A 14,212-nucleotide genomic window follows, 5' to 3' on the forward strand; every position below is an offset into this window, starting at 1 on the left:
CAGCTCATCTTTAAAAGCCTATTTCAAATGACTTTAATTAATATATTTAGTATTTTTTCATATTTTGTCATATCTATGGGTTCATGAATAGTGAGTGACCCATATTATGTGCTGGTCACCTGTAATGATGATAGCGCTTACTTGCTCTCATTTTTCTTTTTTTCTTTTTAGATTCTATGTTTTTTTCTGTGTGCCTTGATGTATTTTACAAGAACTTACTTTGGCTATTTGCAGTATTGATAAAGAGAGTCAATAAAAAAGCCGGAGTGCCTGCGGTGAATGATCGTTATCGGAGGTTGACTGTTGGAGAAGTCGTGTTGTAGTCAATGTGCTAGAAAATGAAAATGTTGTACCAAAGTGAAATATTGCTTCAGATCTCTTTTTTAACAGGCGTCCATCAGTTTGTTTTCATTTCATCCAAAGAGCACTTTATGGGAAAAACTGGGATAAATTTAGTGCAAAGAAAATCCTGCAGGAAAAGCATACAGAATGAGAAGTTAGATGAGCAGATTTAGAGAAAGTTGAAGCAATGGCTTGACAATGAAGTAAGGAAAAAATTAGAATGCGCATTAACATGGATGTCTAGATGGAGTTTCTATTTGTATACACTAAGATGAAAAAATAACCTCAGCTTAGAGTTTATCCCCCTTTTACAGCAACATTTTGAACCCTTAATTTTGGTTGCAAAGTCCTCTACTTCCCTCTTGAGGATGAAGAAAGTATGATCGTTTTATTTTCTGCTCCGATTCATAAAGACGACAGAAGGAAGGGAGAAAGAAGAGGAGTCCTTAAAGGATGTTGATACCCAAACTCCTATACGCTTCAGAGTCAACACATTAACTACGATTTGTCCAACTGTGCTGGAAGAAATGAATAAAAGATCCGTCCTCCAGTCATATAATAACTCGCGATACCACTGACAGGTAATCAAAGTTTAGCATCATTTCATTCCTTCCCAAGTATAAAAGAAAGATGCTGAATGTGTTCATATGCTGCATGGTGTTTAATAATTCAGGGCTCATACAGTTTGGAAGGGAAGTGACACAAACATGACTAACATAAGCCCTTTCTGCTTATTTCAATAAGAAAGTCTTATTGCTTTACTGTATATTTACTTTAGGCAGAACCCAGTACAGTATGTATAATATTTCACATGTAGTATGAACAAATGAATGGTCCATAACTTGACCATGTTATCATTTTCCACAGATGTCATACAGCTGATCTGATCGGCAAACATACTAAGCCTGCATTAATTGGAATTACCAGTCCTTGATCAAACTTTTCTCTGCACTCCGAAATATATTCAGTGTGGTTATGAAAGTCCAGTCTCACACTCTCAGACCACGTTTTGGTGGCAGCGTCATCTGGGAAGTCTTGTCTCTGCCCATTAATTACAGGGCCACATGTTATCATTTTATCAGGAAGGACCTTTCTTTGTTGAGTGTTTAATCAGGTAATTGCCTGTGAGATTCTCCCATCTGGCGACATCATTTCTGTCCTGTTCTCATCCGAAGGTGGGAAGGGCGCAAAATGGCCTTCTGTCTGTGAGGGAAAAGTCTGCAAAGGTTTTAAAAGAGTCTGTCTGACACTCCGAGGGTTTTTAGACATGGGCCAGACACTGCATCACAGCGTTCAAGCAAATGTTAGGGAAGTGTTGTGCACTGGTGCCTAGCAAGAAGTCAAGCTCTTTGGGTTTTAAGGAAAATACATATCACGACCCACTGAACGTTGACATAGTGAGTAGTTATAGAGTACCGTGTTGTCAAGTTAAATATGGGGCTCCAACATGTGCATGCTGCATGTTTTACACATTTAAAATGGCCAGATCATTGAAAATTCTGTTTGTGTGCCAATATAACCAGTTTGGTTCCCTCTGATGATTTTGCCCATTCCTATTTTATTTCTTCCACCTACCTAACAGTGGGAGTGTGTGGGATGTGTGACACTGCCATCATAAGTTTATTTTGGTTGCAAATTGTGAGGTCCTACTGTATACGAGGCAAAAAAAGCTATAATGAATCTGGCCAATTATCACTTATTAGCCTTGGCATATAATTTGTGGCATTGTGGCATCGATTCCAATGGGAAACAAAGTGAATCTTGGGATTTGAAAGCTTCTGTTAAGATTATCTGAGCTGGAATCCTAAAGCATCATGTGCTGGACCAGGACAACTGAATGATATTATTCCAGGAGGTCACCATATTTATGCATTCAGTCCATAAAGTGACCTTTCAGCAAATATGAAAATTGTCATCGACTCTGCTTGTTAAGCACTTGGTGGTCATTTTGATTTTCATGCAGTCACACTTCACTTCCCATTACTGATGCATCAACATTTAATAGTTTTGATGGCTTAAGCATTTGCACTTTGTCTCAGTCCATCCACCCCACCCTGTCTGTTCTCCACCCCTTTCCCTCTTCTATACAGAAAATGCCACGTTTGGTTTCCATCCCTTCAATACTATAACTGCTGCTTTGCCTGTTTACCAGTCTTTTAACAGCCAGGGAATTTTCACTTGAATAGCAACCACTTAATATCAGAAGCTGCAGTTAAGAGGAACAGACAGCAGATGGCAGAAAAATATCATGCTTTCTAGCTTCTGTTGAATACAAGCATTGACGTTTTCATCTGGTGGTATTAATTCACTTGAGAGTTTATTTAATAACAATAACAGCCTTCATTATCGATACTTCATGTTTTGATATTTTAGTACTGATCATAAACCAGCTTTCTTCTTATTATAGGTCCGGTGATTAGTATTGCTATTCATGGAACTTTATGTATACTCATGAATGCAAAATGTCTTGACACAGTGATATGGTTAAATAAAATTGTTTATTAAACAATTGTTAATCGATAAAAATTAAATGTTACAAAAGAATCTCTGAAATTACAGAATTGTACAAATCATGGCTCCTATTTAAACCTGTCTTGACATAGAAAAAATACAAAGGCACTGTGCAGTAAATTCTGCTGAGGAGTATATAAAACATTATTTTCAACCCAAAAAATAAAATACTAATGAGATTTACAGCATCATTTTTTTTCTCCAAAATAAACCATGGTGTTGCGGTTAAGCAAAATTATAACCGGTTAAAAAAAAAAAAAGCAAGCCCTATCCATCTATAGAAGACTTAACTCTTAAACCCTGACATGTCCATATCCTACCAGTGCAGGTTTATTGGAAAAGCCAATTATGTAGGAGCATATTTTGAGAAAGAGTAGAGACAACTTAGAATACTCAGATTTGACTCGGGACATCAATCAAAATGGAGGGAAAGGGGAAGAGCTTATAACTGGAAGGAGTGTGAAAGAGACAATTTCTAAAACTGTGAATACAGTCTAAAGCAAAACACACCAAATGTGTCGGGATGATGGTGTGTGTGCAGGTGTGTGTGTGCTGTGTGTGGTGGAGGCTGAGGGGTGCAGCAAGTACATGTGCCAGATACCGTTTTACCAATGAACAATAAATTCAACATATTTGCCCGTCACCTTATACCCGCGCGGACCCTTGGGATCCATTTTTAAGTAGTGCTCATATCATAAACATGTACAATATGTAGAATAACTTCCCAAAATCTCAAAAAACCCTTGTTCTGAATATCACTGAAAACTCTCAAAAGTTTTTAAAAACCTACTTAAAGATAAATTACATCAAAAACATTCAATAGGCGAACTATGGCGGACACCTTATAACACTGAAATGAGAGTAGTTCAACAAAGAAATACAAGCATTCCATAGTTTGAGAGAAAAATAGATTGGTAAGAAATAGGTCATTTCTTCATGTGATTTTCTCTTAATCTCTTGCGGGGTAAAGTGGCTTTTTGTGAGACATTCTTCACTTATCCAACCCTTGGCTCGTGTGTTCCAAGAAGTCCGACCATGATCAACAGCAAAACATCTTAGGTGTGTTTCTTTCTCTGTACTTTTTTGGCTCTCTCTACTGTGCAAATTCAAAAATGATAGCTACCAAGTAGCTCATACCAAAAGCAGCTACAGAGAGTTAGCAAGCCCTCCTGCCATTCTTCTAACAGTGTTTCAGGACCAATCTCTTTGGCATCCAGATTCATGTCCAACTTTACATGACAGCTATACAAGCAAATAAACATCCCAGTTAATTTCGTGTAGCAGTCATAGTGGGTAACAGTTAGTTTTGACATCCACAGTCATTGGATCATACAAGGTGGCTTGATGCTTTTGCTAAAATCATAAGAATCCATGTTCATCAAGTCCTTTTGGAGTAACGGGGTTCCACTTTGCAGTCGGTTTACTCGTAGAATAACCTGCAAAATGGAGGAGAAAAAAAATGAATCAATGATAGCTCTATAGGGCAAACACTCAGGTACAGTAAAAGTCTAAAAGTCTTGTAAATACTACCGTATGTCCAGATACCTGATTCTGATCTGCTTTTTGGAAGCTCTGGCAGTGAACATCTGGTATTGGCAGCCCTTTCCCTTCGACGTCACTCTCCCCCGATGAGGTATGCTCCTCTCCTTTCAAGTCTGTCACCATGTACAAGGCGGGCCTCTTGTGGTATTTGGCCCGGTAAGTGTCTGTCATACAGTTATCCACAGAAAAGTAAGTGGTGGGCAGAGCCATTTCTGTCGAAGCGGGGGAGTCTATGTTGTCGTCGTCGCCGGGCTTCGGGCTGGGAAACCTCTCGTCGCTCTCGCTGGCCGACAGGTCGTTCCTGTCCTGGTCCGACGAGCCCGACTTGGAGCTGGCATCCGACGAGAGCTTGTGCTCGGCGGGCGTCTCGATCCACCGGCGGAGGGTGGTGTGCGACAGGGAAGACAAGCCGTTTTTGGGCTCATGGCGGGGGCTCGTCCGCGACGGCACCTCCAGTTGCCGGGAGTGGAAGTCACGCGGGTCAGTGTGCCTGTGGCCGTAGGTCTTGGGGGGTAAAGCGGGGCGAGTGGGGGGTAGTTGTGTGGGGAGGGGTCTTTGTGGGCGACGGCAGTGGTCTCTTCTTGTTCGGAGAAGGGTCCGGCGAGATCATCTGAGCTGTTCCACTCAGAACTGCTGGTCTTTGCTAGGTAAGGCGGCACGGGGCTCACGGGGCTGCCGTCGACGTTCTCCTCATGTTCGCTATCCAGACCGTTGTTCTTCTCCAGGATCCCGGGAGTGTATCGGAAAGCTCTTCTTCTGTTACAATGCAAAGGCACAAAGATCAGTATTTTTCTTGCCCACATGCTAATTCAACTGAGAAATTTTAAAAAATGCGGTACTGTTTTACCTTTGTAAGGGAGGACTAGATTGAGATTGGAGTCTTGAAGATCTGGAGATTTTCTCGCATGTTCACCTAAACAACATGAATGAAGGCTCATGAGCATTTTATACCACAGCACTCTAATTTGTAAACTAATGGTCATCACAGCCAGATGGTAAAAAAGAGGACTAGATAACATCTGTCATGGGTTTCCATTTGAACAGGGCTACAATGTTTTTTTGTGTCTCTCCAGCAAAGACATGTTATCTAACAGGGGTCACGGTGCGGGCCATTGCCTGGCGCTGGGAGAGGAAGTATCAAAGCAGATAGTCTGGCAGAGCGCCCTCAGGCCCCCTGTGTACCACTCTGACTGTCTGATCCAGCCAGAGAGTGGGGCCCCTCAAAGGGAAGTCGGGTCCACATCCAGGCACTGTTAGCTCTGAGCTAACAGCGCTAAGGATAAACAATGAGGACACTGGATGAACTCTCTAACAGAGAAGAAACAGGAATATACACAAAGTCATGAAAACTTGTAAAATTCTGTCGATCCATCCATCTGGGTCAATTAGGTTATGATGTTATGTCACTGAATTATGCTGCAATAATATTGCGATAATAGATAATCTTGCAAATGAGATCAATAGACAGGCAAGTTCACAAATGGATGCCCAAAAAAACAAAACAAAAACAAAGCCTCAAAGTTGGCAGAATGGGTGTGATTTACAAGGCTTGAGACAGATGACAGCTGACTAACCGGACAAGGAAGAGAGTGAGTGGCTAAGGACCATCTGTGATGTGTCAGCACACCCTCTCTTTTTTTTTTTGTGCTCTCTCGGAGCATTAGTGGCTAAATCCTTTGTGCTGGCATGCAATTACGCGAGGGTCAGACTCCAGACTCCAGATCCCCTCCCCAGCACTGCTGCGTTTTTAAGCCGCTAAGTCCATGTGGCAATTCACAATTTGATGCTGTTGATTTGCAATGTTGGCAAGCAACTGTAACAATATCATTCTCAAAAACAAAGCGGGATGCAGTTAACAAGCCCTGTTACATCGCTCCTTCGTAAATCCCCTCATTTTTACAGTCACGTGCGCTGCTGCCAAGAGAAAGCTTGAGGGGAAAAAGCAGTTGGGATAATGACGAGTGAGGCGAATGTGCTGTTGGGGTATAAGCCTGTGCGTTACTGTTGAAATCAAAAGATTGAACAGCAATAATACTATCTAATCATCTATTTCCTTAAGTTCAAGGTCAGGCTGATATCCATCGCGCACACAGTGGAACTTGGGGATCACTGCTGCAGTTGCCAATGCCAGCAAAACAGACATATCCAGGGTGTCCTGCTGTTTCCATGGCCTACTGCACTTGCCTGGGAAAGTGTCCATGTTCTGTGATTGCATGGATTTGAATGTGGATTGATGTCATTCACTGTATCATCTAAACTGCACCAAGTGGAATAAGTGGAGTCTCTTTAAATAACAATACAAGTTCACAGACATATTTATGTCAACTGGACGGTATACAATCAAGTAGTCCTTAAAATAGGAAAGTGAGGCGGTCTAGTTTTTTCTTGTTTGTCTCAGGTTGCATTTCATTTACTACTTTTATTTAGACTGCAGCACTTCAAAAAAGGTGCATACAATCAGTGGCTGGTTTGATTGAATGGGACGCCTGCTGTGTGTGCTACTATAGTTTCAGCTTTTAAACAGCGATGGGAATAAAGATACCGTTTCTGGGGATGTAAATCACAGATAGACCCGTCTCTGATCCCATTCCAGCATGAAGGATTACACTGAGCAAGCCAAAAAAGACACCTGTTTGGTGGGTTGCCGTGATCTGCTAAAAAGTCATTCAGGTCACTTAACTGATCACAGAGGAGAAAGTGATTTGACACCGTTTCAATTATTCCAACTGCCAGAGTGTGAATCTTTCAGACGATACGGAAAATCTGTTTCTTTACGTGCCATGAAAGCAAGCCTAACCGGGATTTGAAAAATTATGAGTGCAAAATTTGTTGACAGCTCTTTGAAGTTTTGTTGATGCAACAAAACGACACAACTTTGCACGTTTCAGTTCTAAGGCTGCCGAGTCAAGATTTGTAGCTCTCTGCTTTCTGCTGATCTGCGGTACTTAAAATTCTTCAACATCAATCACACTTGCATGCATATTTGCAATTCAGTTCTGCATGCAGAACTCAACTATGTGGGGAGGAAAAACGAACCCTGGCAAAATGTCAAGCTTTCAACAAATTTAAATTTGATCTGCTAGTGGACAAAACTCCAAAAAGTTGTCACAAAGTATTAAGTGACATTTATATATAGTTCTTGTTAAGACATAACTTCTTGTTAAGGCATGCCACTGGACAGCATACATATCAAAGGAACTTGATATCTATTTTGGCCTGTAAAGACATAGTTGTCATCAATGCTCTCAACTCACTTACAACTGCCCAATCTAATTTTTTCAAAGTGACAAAAAATTTGACACTCAACAATATGTCAAATTCATGATAACAGCATAATGTCCAATTATCAAAATATTATCTTGTGTTTTGTTAAATCACTCCACTCGGTGCAATGTGTGTGTGTGTGTGTGTGTGTGTGTGTGTGTGTGTGTGTGTGTGTGTGTGTGTGTGTCTGTGTGTGTGTGTGTGTGTGTGTGTGTGTGTGTGTGTGTGTGTGTGGATATGGCACAGGCCTGGGAACATTAAGCCAAAAGCCACAATATAAATGTGGACTCATCCCATGGCATTAACACTTAGGTTAACACATCAGTCACTGGCTTGTTAAGTGGCATCAATAGACCATCTAAGCCTGGTAGCATTACGGCTCTCAACACGCTAACTCATGGACAGACATGCACATCAGAAAATGCATGTAAACATATTAACATAATAGATATCATACCCATTTGTATCCTAGGATAATTTTCCTCCTGACTGCTTTTATGCATTTGCTGAAAGTTTGTCACAAGCAGAGTTTCCTTAGACTGATAAGTCGGCATGTGAAACTAAGCATATGAAAAAAAAGGAGGAAAAAGAAAAAAGAGCAATGGTGCATTCTCAAGCAACTGGTGCACACATATATACAATTACATATTACAATATAATGTTCAGCATATTTTAAGTGTAGTTTTAACATTATCTGAAGCCAATCTTTGTGTCTTACTGACCAACATGTTTGTGTATTTTTTTTTTTACTACATGCAAGACAGTATGAGTGAGTTAAATACACAACTCCTCTGCTGGGTATTCATCTGTGAATAGATATTATGTTAATGTGCTAACAGGGCAATAATCACTTCTGAAGACTGTTTCTATGGAGTCTAGATGAGGTCTGGGTAGCCACAGGAGCCAATCAGGCTAAATTGAGCGAGGGCATGATTTACGGTTTAGATATAGCAGGTTGAAGTGTCTGGATTTCCCGCCCATCTCCCAGCAGCCGTGACCTTTCACACCATCAGAGACGGAATGTTCTGCTACAATATCCAGTTAAGTATGCTGCGGTTCCACAGGAATTTCAGCAACAAGGACAAAAGGCTGTCATTCAGGTGACCAGGTCTGGACGGCAGCCGCTAAAGTGATCTAAAAATAACAATCTTTACTTTTATCTTCTCAAATGCTGCAGAGATTGTCCAAGTTTAACGTGTCAACTGTGCTTCTCACAATGGAAAAAATGCTTTGATTTGTTTTTGCTGCCTGCTCTCCCACATGAATGTGCTTTTCAAAAGGATTTTAGACTTTAATGGACTACTGGAATCTGCTCAGGCCTCTCTGGAAGTGCAGCCCATGCCAGAATACCACAACTGAACTCAGGCCAAATTGACTTCAGACACATTTGCTGCAGCTTGTCAATACAATTTGCAAACAGCAGGGAGTAGATGTCTCACACTGGCTTCAAAATGGTGACTGTAAAACAGAAATCTGCTAAGGAGATACCAAACCTAACTCAAAATACAAGTTGAGAAACTTTTAGAATGAGAGCAAACCTTTCACATCTTCAAAAAAGATTATGTCAATATCATCATAAAAAATGTCTCCATTAGATTACAGATTAGACCAATGAAAAGCCACCAATTCCATACAAAAATGTAAAATAATATAAGATAAAATTCCCTTAAGAAATAATTTTGTAAAATATTTACATGTGTGCAATCAATTCTGAAAGTAAACTAGCACTAGAAATGATAATTTGAGGGAAAAAGCTTAGCAAAAGGTCAAAAAAGGGAAAGGGAAATTGCAGCAGTGGAAAAAAATAAACATGTCTGCCTCAGAAGTGTTTGTTTCTTTGCCAGGGATTGTTCCACATGGATCACTCTGCATAGGCAGATGCTCACAGGCCAAAACACAACCAGCATTAAACACTACCCTTTTCTGTTTCTATTTCTCAGCTCACCACACTTGTGCAAAAGCTATCTTCAATTTCGGATAAAAACAAAACACTTCTGCGGCTGTTGTTTGCAACCAATGTTCCCATTCCTTGCCTCATATGCATTTGGGACTTTAAAAATACTTGTGGTGCCACAAAATGTCATTATATGTGCCTGCACATTTGAATACCACCTTTTGACAGGCCCGGTCATGGCATTTTCTGCCCGGCTAGGCACAGCTGGGTGGCCCCCACAAGCACACTCATCTTCCCCTCTCTTTGAGGATAAACTCCACGTATTCCTATTGTGGGAATTAGTGACGCTCTTCCAAAAGGTTTGTTAATTCAAAAGCTATTTTCCCTCTCTTTCTATGGTAATAGATCACATGGGGAGAGCGTGTGCTAGGAAGAAGAGACAGAGAATGTGAAGAGTGTCCAGGCGACAAACCCCCTAGTGCTATTCATGTCATCTAATCTCCCTCCATCCTGTCTGGGGGACAAAAATAACTATTATAGCAACTTCTCAACCTGACATACAGTATATTCAGTGTTTTTGCTACCAAAAAGCTTTGTTTCTCACCAATAATACAGAAGGGGAAGCAGATTAGTTGGGTAGATTTTGTTTCTGTTTTTCCTTTTTTGATAAATCTGTCAGTGAGGAGGGACAAACAAGCTAAACCCAACTCAGGACTTTCTGAAAAACAACAAATTAGGCAATATTGCTGTTGCGCATGTGGGATTTAGAAATCACAAAAAGCATCTACAGTATGATCCAGACGCAGTCTTTGCACAGCACATTTTCCACTTAGCCTTGAATGAGACATCAAAGTTATCATAAGACAAAAATATAATTTGACATGGGACAAAAAAGTGTTAAAAAACAGATCACTTTCTTCAGATTTGCTATATTTTGGCACCATAATCCCATTTTGAAATGCATAAAGCCTATTTTCTCTTTGGGTTGATTTTTCCTTTAAGGCCACATGCATTTCTCTGCGTGCTGCATGGCATTAACTTTCCCCAGGAAAAAGGTCAGGGCCAGTCGGTGAGGAACCGAAGCACATACATTTCCATACAGTATCCCTTCAATCAGGCTCTGACCTTAACACTTCTGATAGAACAATAAATCAAGGAAATTACTCAGTACTATCTTAATGTTTCAGGTCCTTACAATACATGGAAGTCCATTGGGCAGAGGGGATTTATATAATGAGAGGGACAAGCTTTGTGAATGATTGACTCTTCCACTTGTGACCTATTTCTACTATGTAATATACAGAAAAGTAATATATTTCTGAAATAATTGCTCAATAATTTTTGTCTTGATTAAACCACTGCCAAGTCTCTAAATACTAGCTCAAACTCTTCCCAGGTGCATGTTTAACTCTGTCTGATGGTGTACATTTAGATTTATGAATATACAGAATAGGCAGACATCAATAGAGCTCAACATGTGGTAGGTGCACAGAAATAAGAAGTCAGTGTAAAGTGACAGAGTTTCTTACCGTAGGAAAATGAAGAGTGCAAAATGTCAGACTTAAAGTCATCACTTCTCCTCTGAGCGAAGGGATCCCTAAAATACAAAATAAATTCAATTATTTATAAAATGTGTAATGCCACAGGATATTCGGAGTATGATCTTGTGCTGTGCCTCAAAATGCAGATTTTCCCCTTACCAGCCTTTTAAAGAGATTAAGATGGATCTATCCTGCGGGCGTAAACAGGGAAATAAGCCCTCATGACTTCAGCCTATATACATTTTTTTTTCCATGAATGATTTACAACAGTGGAATCCGATACTCATTTTTTGCGAGGACTGCATGCATATAGGCATCTCACTGTCAAAAATGGCGGTGCCCTTAAAATACAAAAAGCATACCTTATTACTAATAAATTATACATGTTATACATATTTTCAATGTCTTAAGCATTGAACAGAACATGTTCATGGGATATATGGCGACGAATGAATAATTGAGCAGCACTTAGGCAATCCACTGTCAAGAGATAGGCTTGAATAATAAACTAGTGGTTAGAGCAAAAGTCGGCCATCCCCCGGCTCTCCCCTCTGAGTAGAGGAGTTGTCAGCTAGTCGGGATCATTATCTCCAAACAAGACCTGTACTGCCAAGCCAACAAATGACAGCCCAGCACAATAACCTCGGTGTATCTGCCTGGTGTGCGTTTATGTTAAATGGGTCTTGCTATTCTTAGAACAGATTGTTTGTAATGTTTAATTATTTAGAAATGGCAGCACATTTGAGACTCAAATCCTTACACGAGCGGGGCATGGGATGACAGAGAAGCATTTTGACAAGCTAGTGGTGTCACTCAGTAAACATGATTTATAAAGAGTAAGTTATAGTGTTAGCTATTAAATTTGCTGTACAATACTATATAATAGAGAGAGAAAGGCGATTTCATTTGATGGGAGTGGTGCGGAGGGGCGTGATTGCTCAAAAATCAGATGGTTTTATTGGTTAGAAACTTACATTTACGCCTACTAGTGCAGGACGAGGTCATCACCAAAGATACTGTGTTTTCCAGGAAGTAAAAGTAATGGGAGTTCATTTCGTGGGGACTTTAAGTAATATATTATCGAAGAATAATACTGTATGTAGGCTGATTAAAAAGATAAAACTCAAGCGTGATCATGCATTGTACCTCGTCAGATGCAGCTCAGGTATGGGCCTCAGCTCTTTGGAGGAGAGGTTCTCCACCACAGGTGAGTCCAGGTTTGCTGAGCCATTGCTGAGCCTGTCGCTGCTTTCGTATCCAGATTCCGTTCGCTGGATCTTCCAGTTGTCATTGCGGACTTTAAGGGTGGCCGAGCCCTTTGACCTATCCTTGTCGCTGTAGCCGCCACGGCCATCTGAATCCAGCGAGCTCCGGCTGCCACCGGTTTCGTGCCTCTGCTCGTCCTCATAGATAGTCATTAGGCTCTTGGGTTTGCGCTCTTCTCTGCCTCCCCATGTGAAGTCTCTGTCCTGCTCTCGTTCTCGGGAGGGCGACTGACTACTGGGCCTTCTCCGGGGGCTGTGCTGCCTTCGCTCCTGACTTACCGAATTACCACCACCGATGCCACTTATCACACTGTCCACATTTAGCGCTTCCCGCATGGGCTTCCATGGTCGACTAGACCTGCTGCCACGGCTGTTCCCTCCGCTTCCAGGACGCTCCCGTGAATCTTGGCTGCTGTCCGTATCATATCCATTAGAGACCTGGTCCAGTCTCCGGCTGCGGTGGCCACCGCCACCGCTGGGTACGGTGGGTAGCACTTGCACCCTTGAGTGAGAGCGAGAGGGTTCATGGGAGGACCGACCGCCCAGGTGGGGCGTTCGCTCAGTCCGAGTGGGACCTTTACCCTGGCTGCTGTAAAGACGAGTCTCCAGGTGCTGCTTGAAGCCGTTCTCTGGAGGGGAGGCGGAGCGGGAGTAGGTCCTCTCTTGACTTGGATCTGAGTGTGAGGGAAAGAAGTTTCATGAGCGCTTTAACCAACAGCACACCATATTGTCAACAGATGCTTCAGGTCACTGATTCAAGAATATAACTCTTTCTTGTTTCAATTAAATGTTAAAATTACACTTTTCGTAAACAAGGGGAAACTTTTATTGGTCAAAATAACCAGTCCAGATAGCTGTAACAAGGAAAGCCACTTTCTGCAAAACAATGCTGATTCTGACACTGCATGTTGGCTGGCGTCACATCTCTCTTGCTGCTGCCGATGCCAAACGACAGTGCTGTGTGTCATGTTGCCAAGAACAGAAATTGACTTTCACCAACACCTTGACCCAAGACACAAAGCCTTGCTAAAGATAACAGCAGGAGGGGCAGAAAGTGAGGGAAGGGCATGGCGACAACGGGGTTACTGACATTTACTGCGGTGATGTCTGCAGACGAGAGGAAGGTGCAAATAATAGACACCAGGAGTCCATTTTCCTTCATGGTGCGTACATGGAGGGAAGCCAGCTCATGTGCTGACATCCATGAAGGTATTGATGATAAAAGGTTGTACTTTGGTGTATGTGTGGTGCATTTACGTGTGTGCTGTATATATGTGTGCATTTGTGTTTGCAAATGCATGTGTGCACACTTCAGGCACACACTCCCTAAATCATCTTCTGCATGACACTGCAAAATGGAGATGATCTTTGAACGGCAGAAAAAAGTGTCTTTCCTTGTAACAGGTTTGCATAAGCTTGTTGTAATTCTGAAAATGAGGTGAAATCACCAAGATGGCACATGGTTACCATTTTATTAAAAATGGTTGGAATCATTTTGAAAATCACTAGGACCTCAGCAGCTGTGAGGAAAACTGTGCATGCTGTACAAAAAATGTGTACAATAGACTGAATGGTGTTAACTAGGGGATAAGAAGCTCTAGTGATGAAAATTATCCTTCCCACATGAATGCAAAACGTTTATTGTGCATGTTCTAATTTTATTTTCAAGGCTCATCCATTCTACGCCCTTTCATAGTTGTGTCCAACAGTATTTTCTGACAGTGTGTGAATCACAGGTTATGTGCTCTGTATGGATGTCAACATATGAATGACAGGTCCATGTGATCTGTTGCAGGGTCATGGTCTCAGGTGTGCCAAGTGAAAATAATAGAATACAATACTGCCGGCCCTTG

The 14,212-nt window shown here is 41.4% G+C and overlaps 1 protein-coding gene across 1 annotated transcript in view; it reads right to left on the reverse strand.

Moving 5' to 3' along the window:
- Positions 1 to 2,821: 2,821 nt before the first annotated feature.
- LOC139650182 (inactive ubiquitin carboxyl-terminal hydrolase 53-like) overlaps positions 2,822 to 14,212 on the reverse strand; it is a 37,004-nt gene continuing 25,613 nt past the window's right edge. The window contains 8 exon segments of the mRNA XM_071526761.1: positions 2,822 to 4,289; positions 4,399 to 4,440; positions 4,443 to 4,961; positions 4,964 to 5,151; positions 5,243 to 5,264; positions 5,267 to 5,308; positions 11,083 to 11,150; positions 12,241 to 13,033. Of these exon segments, the coding sequence (XP_071382862.1) occupies positions 4,213 to 4,289; positions 4,399 to 4,440; positions 4,443 to 4,961; positions 4,964 to 5,151; positions 5,243 to 5,264; positions 5,267 to 5,308; positions 11,083 to 11,150; positions 12,241 to 13,033 (1,751 nt within the window). The 3' untranslated portion in view covers positions 2,822 to 4,212.

Source organism: Centroberyx affinis, unplaced genomic scaffold (assembly GCF_046629955.1).
Source record: "Centroberyx affinis isolate AG114_WGS23_722 - 3 ecotype Tasmania unplaced genomic scaffold, CSIRO-AGI_Caff_v1 ptg001455l_1, whole genome shotgun sequence".
Classification (NCBI taxonomy): domain Eukaryota; kingdom Metazoa; phylum Chordata; class Actinopteri; order Beryciformes; family Berycidae; genus Centroberyx; species Centroberyx affinis.